This window comes from Engraulis encrasicolus, chromosome 3, assembly GCF_034702125.1.
Source record: "Engraulis encrasicolus isolate BLACKSEA-1 chromosome 3, IST_EnEncr_1.0, whole genome shotgun sequence".
Lineage (NCBI taxonomy): Eukaryota > Metazoa > Chordata > Actinopteri > Clupeiformes > Engraulidae > Engraulis > Engraulis encrasicolus.
In genome coordinates, this window is record NC_085859.1 from 35654175 (window position 1) to 35664174 (window position 10000).

The following is a 10000-nucleotide window of genomic DNA, read 5'->3' on the forward strand; positions in this document are numbered from 1 at the left end:
GTTAAATAAACAGTTTCACGTGACCTGAAGAAGGCCGACAGGCCGAAACGTTGTCACATTAAAAACTGTTTATTTAACTTGTGAGTGTGCGGCACCTCTCTCCTTCTACAATTGTATTTTCTGGTTGCCAGCACCTCTGTTTCTGGTGTGCGTTTTGCACCTCCACTCGTCATCAGGGCTTTAACATACAGCAGCAGCAGCAGCAGCTGGCCTGAGTGGAGTGCTCACCTCATTGGAGCCGTCGGACACGGTGAAGGTGAAGTCATCCGAGTGCTTCTCCTCCTCGCTGGTGTGGACGTACTGCACACTACGGGAGGCCAGGTCGGACTGGGAGAACGTGGTGATGCGCGTGCCTGCAGATGGAGAGTAGCGTACTTTTATTAATCCTGAGGGAAATGAAGGTGTCTGACAACTTGTAAATACACAGATACAAAACGTACACAAGGACATAATACACAGTATTGCACTATTGCAGTAGACATATAGCACACACTTGAATATAACAATCAGTCTTACATTAGTTTGCATACCCAAACACGCACTCTCACACACACACATGCGCGCGCACACACCCACGCACGCACACTCTCTCTCTCACACACACACACACACACACACACACACACACACACACACACACACACACACACACACACACACACACACACACACACACACACACACACACACACACACACACACACACACACACACACACACACACACGGTAAGGTCCTGGTAGTGTGCTGTACAGGACCTTACCTTGTGTGTGTGAATGTGTGTGTGTGTGTGTGTGTGTGTGTGTGTGTGTGTGTGTGTGTGTGTGTGTGTGTGTGTGTGTGTGTGTGTGTGTGTGTGAGCATGCGTGTGTGGAGAGGAGAGGAGAGGGAGGAAGAGGAGAGGAGAGGAGAGGAGAGGAGATGAGAGGAGAAGAGAGGAGAGGAGAGGAGAGGAGAGGAGAGGAGAGGAGATGAGATGAGAGGAGAGGAGAGGAGAGGAGAGGAGAGGAGAGGAGATGAGAGGAGAGGAGAGGAGAGGAGAGAGAAGAGAGAAGAGAGAAGAGAGAAGAGAGGAGAAGAGAGGAGAGTCAACTTTATTATGCCGTCAGGTAGAAATGAGGTGTCCAAACATTTGACGTGTTATACAAACACACAGAGGAGGGGAGAAGAGAGGATGACAGGAGGTGAGAAGGTGAGGAGGATAAGAGGAAGAAGATGGACGTGCAGATGTGAGGAGAGATGAGAAGGGATGAGATAGAAGTAGAGATGTCAGGAGAGAAGAGGGAATAGAATAGGAGAGGGGCGAGAGAGAGAGAGAGAGAGAGAGAGAGAGAGAGAGAGAGAGAGAGAGAGAGAAAGAGAGAAAGAGAGAGAGAGGAGAAGGGAAGAAAAGAGGGTGCCCAACAGAGCAGAGGACAGAGGGAGCGTTAGGACAGAGGTGAAGAGATGAGAAGAACAAAGAAGGAAAACAGGGAAGGATATAGCAGTAAAGAGAGAGGTGATGGAAGATGGCAGGAGTAAGGGAGCGGGAAGTGAAAGAAGATGGAGAGATGGACAGATTAAGAGAGGGGGCATTGGCAGAAGAGTACAATTGAAAGCAAAGGGAAAGCAGACCGTCACTGAAAAGAACAGAGGAGCAGGGGAGGAGAAGAAGGAAATCATGAGAAGAGGCTAAGACGAGATGACTCACACTCTGAGTACAGCGCAGAGAACAGGAATAGAAGGGGCAGGAACTAGGGAACAAAAGAGGAGAGGAGGAGGGATGGAGAAAGGATGAATAATAGCATCACAGAGCAAAGGGGTGAACCAGAGCTCCCACAGCAGGGCTTCAGCCACGGGGGTGGACTGACTGAGTTCAACGTTAAAAGCAAGCAGAAGTGTCTGCACCCAGTGATGGGCAAAATGGATTCATTACTTACAATCTCCTTCCATATATTACTTGGTTTTACCTGTCCAATTCAGCCAGATGGTGATTGGCTGGTTGAATGATCACCAGGTTGAATTGGACAGGTACAACAAGGCCATTTGCAATATGTGGCACTGTATTTATAACTAATGAGTCCATTTTGACCAACTAACGATTATTTTCGTAGACCACAAACCTAGAGATTCAGTTCCCAATTATTTCTGGCCCGAACTCACTTGTTCCAACTTGTATTCGCCAAGTGAAGAAACAAGCACAAGATCCACTGGTAATAACTACTCCCAAAAAGCTTTATAAACATTTAATTAAATGTATTAATGAACTGATCATCAACAAAACATTTAAAAATGTTTGTAAATGAGTAAGAGCCTAACTACGACTGCACATTGACTGTAGTGGGACTCGACTTCAACTGGATGAGTTGCATGCGTGTTTGCCTACCGCATCATTGGGGCAAAGATGGCACTCCCTAATTATTTAACAGAATAAAATGTTCCCTCTCAGTCACACTCAGTCATGGGTAGGTGGTGCTGTGAATTGGGGCCGATGGGGATCAGTATAGCAGCAGGAAGGAGGAAGAGTTTCGACAGAGGGTAGCGGAGATGGGAGAGAACAGAGGGAGGAGATCCGTGTCTCACGCCGTGTCGCGGGCGAGCCCCCACGGATTTGGATCAGGCTTTTGAATGGCAGCCTGCTTCTGTCAGAAGAACAAGGAGAGGGCTTAAGGAGATGTGCCAAGCCTTCTCTCTTCTCTTCACTCTCTTGCCCCCCCCCCCCCTCTCTCTCTCTCTCACACACGCACACACACACACACACACACGCACACGCACACGCACGCGCACGCGCACGCGCACACGCACACGCACACGCACACGCACACACACACACACACACGCACGCACGCACGCGCGCGCACGCACGCACGCACGCACGCACGCACGCACGCACGCACGCACACACACACACACACACACACACACACACACACACACACACACACACACACACACACACACACGCACACACACACACGCACACACACACGCACACACACACGCACACACACACGCACACACACACGCACACACACACACACACACACAAACACACACACACACACACACACCGCTCATTGACAAATATATACACACACACACACGCATGCACATACACGCACGTACACACAGATACACCTCTCTCCCAAAGCTGTTATCTTTGAAGCTAGCTGCCCTTTACTGCATGGCAAATGAGCCACAGTGAGCAAAGACATGGGAGAGCTGGTTCCTGGGACCAAGCAGCTACTTATTAGGCTAATCTCAGCAGTCTGTCCGACCTTTCTCATTTACAAACAGACTCTGCCATCATCTCCAACAGTGGCTTGCGGAGTTGACAAAGAATAAGACTCTCATCTTGTTAGCCTACAACTAGATCTGGGACACGCTAGCTGGCTGCTAGCAGAAGTCGGATAGCACTGGATCCTTTTATATGCAGAAGACAGAGTGAGATTGGTGGATTTATGAACTAGATGAGTAAGCACTAAAATAACACAGAACGGAGAGCTAAGTCACTGTTCGACTACAAGGAATAAACAACGACTGGGATACTTTTAACACATTAAGCACGCAGCAATCCTGATGGTAACTGTGGCCTTCCACGTAACCATGCTGATCACGCTTATGATATTTCAACCCTTTCTTCAGAGGACGAGGCAAGGTATTTATTGACACACAAGAGAGAGGAGGTGTTGAGCTATGAATTGTCAATTACAGTCAATTGCCAGTTTGCAGTCGTAGAGAAAGTGTAGCTACTGTCTGTTGTAGAGCAGCCAGTGTCAGGTTTTTCAGTTATGTAAGGTAACTGACCTCATCATCAGAAAATCCCAACACTCACATCTGGCCTCATTACTAGACTAATTAACTACAAGGCTGGAGGCTGTGTGAACACTCACTCCAGAAGTAGTGGGACACTCTAAGGTACACTGCACCAGCTGTGTTGTGTTGCGGTACGACTGCATGCCAGCCTGCCATGCTGCTATGGAAAAGGGGGTCAGGGTAGAGGGAAGCAAGCAGGGCCACCCTAGACAGATGCTGCAGAGGAGGCATGGAGAGAGAGAGAGGGAGAGAGAGAAAGAGAGAGAGAGAGAGAGAGAGAGAGAGATAGACAGAGAGAGAGAGAGAGAGAGGGAGAGAGAGAAAGAGAGAGAGAGAGAGAGAGAGAGAAGTAAGGGGGAGAAAGAAAAAGGCAGCTACAAAGAAAAAAGAGGTAGCGTCTGAGAGAAAGCAAGACATGCCTGTAAAAGGAGAGAGAGAAAAAAAATATATAGATAGGTAGAGAGAGAAAGAGATGGGGAACAACAGAGCAAGGCCAAGCGACAAAGAGAGATGAAGAGAAATGAGAGAGAAACAGAGTAAGAGAGAGAGAGAGAGAGAGAGAGAGAGAGAGAGAGAGAGAGAGAGAGAGAGAGAGAGACAGACAGACAGGCAGACAGACAGACAGACAGACAGACAGACAGACAGACAGACAGACATACAGACAGACAGACTAGACGGCCTGTGTTGGCCAGTGTTGTAGGCCTACCTGGGTTGGTGACGTGCTCCAGGTGTCCGAGCTGAGGCTGCTTGGTGAGGCGGTAGATGAGCTCGCTGGGCTCGCTGTCCTGGTCGGAGGCCGACAGCTGCTGCGTGGTGATCTTCTTCAGAGAGTTCTCGTCCAGCACCAGGCCCTTGTTCACCGTCACCGAGGGGGGCAGGCGGTCCTCTGCAAGGAGAGGGAGACGGTGGTAGGAAAATCATTGCAGGTTATTTTTCACAGATGGAGAAGGCTTAGGCTGAAACGTCTATCTGTCATACTAAGGCAAAACTACAAGAATTACACTGCGGCTTTTTTACCAAATAGGTTCATTTTCACAGTCACTGAGGGAGGCAGGCCTCCGTCAGGACAGGAGAGGGGGAAAAGTTTCTCAAGTATTCCAAAATATTCTCTCTTTTTTTACAATAGCGCGACCTTGTTCACTCTCACAGATGGGTGATGAGCAACAAGTGGCAGGTCGGCTCTTCTTTATGAAGGGAGGGAGAAGTATAGTACCGGTATACAAAAACCTGTTTAAATATTTTGCTTGTACTTTTTCCACAGAAAAGTTTAAGTATGCGCATCCCACCTCACTGAGGCCAGGGTCTCTACTGACAAAGTCTGCACACTGAGTCTGAGCCTTACCTGAACAGGATCGATTGCCTTGTTTCTTTAGTGTAGCCCCTTAATGCGCGCCATACCTCCAGTGGCACGCTGTAATAGTCATTGAAATGTACCTACCATAGCACTACAATACTATGACACAACACAGGCCCTTTAGTAATGCACCACGACTTGGTCATTACCATACTGGTAACAACAAATGTATAAAGCCGCGTCTTAAGGGGTTAAGTATGTTTTTGGAGCAAGGCAGTAAGCATTACCACATGTTGACGAATAATTGATATGCTCATATAGCACTTGTTTTAACACTTTTATCTTCTTCCTCTAAAAATATCAGATCAGACAGGGCAGTGGGATAAAACAGTGGGACAGCAAGATGAAAAAAGAGATGAGCGAGAGATGCAGATGTTGTAGGAAAAAAGAGATAATTATGAAGTGAGAGAATTAAATACAGTGACAGAAAAGAACAGGTGGAAGGAGGAAGATTTGAGGGAAAAAATTAACAGATGGCAGTGAAAACTGAAAGAAAAAAAGAGAATAATGAGAAGGAGAGAGAAAAAGGTTTGCAAAGATAAAGAACTAATTAGGTGGAACTGCGTTCAATAATAACAGCTCAATTCACCCATTAAAAAGTAAACCTCACCAAAAACCACAGGTCACAATACAGCGTATTTATATCTAACTCGAAATAGATCTAATTAATAAACACTTGTTTAATCATGGTAACACAGCAGACTTCAAAGCTTGCCTCAATACAAACAAATTTTCATACAGGGTAGCCTATAATAAAAACCTCCTCTGTAATATGAAAGACCCAGGGCTTCTGGCTTTCTAGGCAAACACATTCCTCTAAAACGATAAATAATGAAAAATAATGCCCCGCTTTGATGAAATGGCTATTGTCCAGCGATGGAAAAAGTGACATGGAGAAAATAAAACAAGTACTGGTATATGAGAGATATACTGGGTCTGTAGTGTTCAGGGACAGATTTTCATCAACTCTCTCCCAAAGTGACAGTATTAAAGGACGATAATAAAAATAGGATTGGCCGATATATCTTCTTTTTTGCTATATCGCCTAGCCTTAGCAGCATATGTATCCACCCCAGTGTGAATGACCATCTCCCTCCGCTTGTGTCATGAAGGTTAAACATGGAGTGAGGGCGCCCATCTCTCCAGTCCTGCTGTGAGGGTTAAGGACACGCAACGCCATATTTGAAAAATGGGAGACGATAACTGAAGCTAATCTGTTTTCTTGACAAATGCGTTGGCCATCTGTGCCTTGTCTTTGGAGGCATGTTCAGTAAAATCCTCTTAAACTCGGAGAAAACGAGATAAAACTTGATATGGGAAAATATATTGTGACAATTCATTTTGACCCTAATGCCCAGTCCTGGCTCCATATCTCTCCACACCAGCATGGGGGAGCACTGTAGGACAGCTTAACCCATCAGATGCCAACCATTTTCCAATCACACAACACGACAGTGCCAGAGCATTTTCAGCATGTTGGGTGTTTTTCCCCCCCAACTCCCACAGAACATTGAATGACTATGTCAACACCACACCATAAGAAAAACTGAATTGGGATGCTTAAGCAGCATCAGTGCTGAACATTAGGATCCAAAATGATGCGTGTGACAAGGCTACATCTCCATCTATTGGTGCTAGCATAAGTTCACTGTGTTATTTAACTTGTGTAATTTTATTAGTCCAAAATTGATGTCATTGGCTGTTTACACAAGACATTTAATTTGGAATTAACTGACTTTAATTCTGAATAAAGCTTAATTCCGCTTTGAAAGCGTCATGTTTGAGACCTGTTTATTCGGAATTAAAGGAAAGATCAAAGTACACTTGACGGAACTATTTAATTGTGAATTATTTATTCGGAATTAAAACACCATCCACATGTAGTGATTGTCTAAATATGCCTCTTTACCACTGTACATCACAACCTATCTGAAAAAAAGATCTTTACTGCAGGTGTAAAATACCGCTCTACAACGTGAGGGACTCCCCTATCTCTCCCCCATGCTGTCAGGTTAAGGCTGGAGTGGACCCACTCTGGTGGAACCTACCCAGCACGCTGATGAAGAAGGACTGGTCAATCAGCTTGTTGCCCTCCGGGTCCTGCAGGTTAAACTTGAAGGAGAAGCTGCCGCCGTTCTCACCCTTCTCATGGACATACTCCACTAGTCCTGGAAGAGACAGGGGGAAGATGGCAGTGGACCACAGACAGGCAGGTGTTACGAGACTCATTCTATGATTCTATAAATGTATCTATCTACTGTATTTAGATTGCTTCTATCGGTTAAAGTGGATATTAATTGAACAAATTGACTTTTAAATCTGCCAAAACTGAAGGATATGCCATAGACCTTGTACAGATATCATAGATTTAAAATAAAAAAATACATACTAAACAGCAACCAGCAGAGTGCCACCAATGTGAGCGGAGTCCAATCGCTTTCTTTCTCACATACACACACCCCTCAGAGCATCTCATCCACAGCTGCTCTCTCTCTCTCTCTCTCTCTCTCTCTCTCTCTCTCTCTCCCTCCCTCTCCGCCTCCCTCCCTCGTCGTCTGGTACCTTTGTGGATGTCCTCCTGGGTGAAGCTTTTGACAGCTCCGCGGGCCGACAGCAGCACCTTGGCCCCGCCCTTGGCCAGCTGGAGTTTGCCAGCGGCGGGGTCTTTGGTCAAGGTGAAGCGCAGCTTCAGGTGGTCCGAGTCCACATCTGTGCCCTTCAGCTGCTGCTCCGTGATTTTAGATGAGGCACCTGGGCAAGGAAAAAGATGGGAGACGGGTTACAAATGACCATGGACCCATTTCTCCCTCAACACTCTATATACCTACTGTAGGTTAGCTTTCACAGTGACTTTAGAATGATGAAGCAAAATGTTATTTCTCATTGTATCTTTTTAAAGGTGCATTGTGTAAGATTGTGGCCAGAGTAGGTATTGCAACTATGCTGCTCATTGAAACTGCGCTGCCTATTGCCTATAAATAATAAACCAATATTTACTAGTATGACCAAAGGACAGTACATTTTGCAGTTAAAGATGCTAATTTCTGGAAATTCATAATGGCTGACCTTGGAGAAGATTTCCCTTTTCATGTATATAAAATGACATTTTCCCAGTCATAATGCATACTTATAATTGAATGGTGGTGGTTAAGTATTTGTTAAAAAGGTAACATTAGTGAATGGGCAGCACGAATTCTGGAAATGAGCTACAAAAAAATATTACATAGGACCCAGGCTGGACTCGAACCTGGGTCCCCGTGGGCATTTATGGTACGGTTGGTTAGCTCTGTGCACCACCAGTGCACCTCCCGTAGAGTCCTCCTTCAACACTCTCTGCAGGTTAGCGATCCCAACGACTGTCAAAGGAACTCTGTGTGACTATAATGGCATGCCGTAGGTGGTTTGAGGTCTTTCTCACAGCAGGCACAACTGAGCTGTGCGGAGGATATCCAGGACAGTGTTTGTGCGGTACACAAAGATGAATGAGGCTGAATGACCATAATTACTGATGGCAGCTAGGCAAAGGGATGGACAAACAGTAGATTATGACGGATTCATATTGAAAGAGCAAAGTGCATACATTTAGAGACAGATGGAGTGCATGGTCTAAAAGGGAATACATCATGTATGTAGAATAGGACACTTAGCTTTTATATTTTTTCTTATTTTTAACATGTGTCTTTATGAAACTGTCCTTTTATGGTTTGCCCTAATATAACCTATCCCCCCGCCCCTTTTTTGTTCTACATGATGCTCAGATTTTGAATCTTATTAATTGTGACTTTTCTATTCTTCTTTTTTTTTTTGGCAAGTGATCTTTGTATTTTGTCCTATGTCCTCAAGTATGTCTATGTGTTCTACGGTTGAAAGATTCCTTTCAAATCCTCCTACTTGTCCAGCACTTTGGACAGCTACCTCTGTTGTGTTTTAAAGTGCTTTATAAATAAAATTGACTAGGACACAGTACTAAAGCATATTTCAGTTCATAATGCGGGGTGGGGGTGCGGGGGGTATGTTGCATATTCCTTTGCAATTATCCTCCTCTACTGAGATTTTGCACACCATGTAACCGTTTAGTAGCCTGTACCATGCTGGGTGACTAGCGCCCGTTGACACATATGAATATGTATCACGCAGCAGTAGAGGTTATTTCAGCTCAGACAAAAGGAAGGGGAAAATGCACACGTGCCAGACTCCTTCTGCCAATATGCTGCTCTAAATTGCCTGTACACTAGACAGCCGGGGAGTGCTCAGCTGCGTGATTGGGCAAATAAATGGGCAGTCGTGGAGCAATGGTTTAGGAGTTGGACTATAGAACACAAGGTTGCAGGTTCGATCCCTGCCTTTACCAATCCCGTCCTCCATCCAGTGCCCTTGAGCAAGGCACCTATGCCCACAGTGCTCAAGGGACTGTGAAGTCATACCATGTAATATCTGTACGTCGCATTGGATAATAGCATCAGCTAGGTGTAATGTCATGTAAAATTCTTAAATTACACACACTGGACCTTTAAAAACCAAACCAAACAACAACAACAACAACAACAACAACATCAACATCAACATCAACATCAACATCAACAACAACAACAACAACTATCCTCCTCCTCACTCACCGGCTGCGATCTGCAGGCCGCGGTTGATGGTGACCCTGGGCGTCTCGCTCTTCTTGACGATGGTGTCCATGGTGAACTCCAGCCGGCCCGACTCGGTGTGCACGCCGTCGGTGACGGAGAAGCGCACCTCGTCGACGTGGACGCCCGGGCCGTCGGGCGTGTAGACCAGCAGCTCGTCCAGCACGTCCTGGTAGGTGAAGGTGGAGCCCTGGCTCAGCACGCGGCCGTTCTCCAGC

The 10000-nt window shown here is 46.0% G+C and overlaps 1 protein-coding gene across 1 annotated transcript in view; it reads right to left on the reverse strand.

Moving 5' to 3' along the window:
- The window catches only part of fras1 (Fraser extracellular matrix complex subunit 1), a 253885-nt gene that overhangs the window by 29903 nt on the left and 213982 nt on the right, over nucleotides 1-10000 (reverse strand). Inside the window, exons 44-48 of the mRNA XM_063195280.1 lie at nucleotides 9765-10000; nucleotides 7711-7899; nucleotides 7197-7316; nucleotides 4501-4680; nucleotides 229-353 (exon numbers count right to left, since the gene is read on the reverse strand). The exon at nucleotides 9765-10000 is cut by the window's right edge and continues 34 nt beyond it. Coding sequence (XP_063051350.1) covers nucleotides 229-353; nucleotides 4501-4680; nucleotides 7197-7316; nucleotides 7711-7899; nucleotides 9765-10000 — 850 coding nt within the window. The remainder of the gene's footprint in view (nucleotides 1-228; nucleotides 354-4500; nucleotides 4681-7196; nucleotides 7317-7710; nucleotides 7900-9764) is intronic.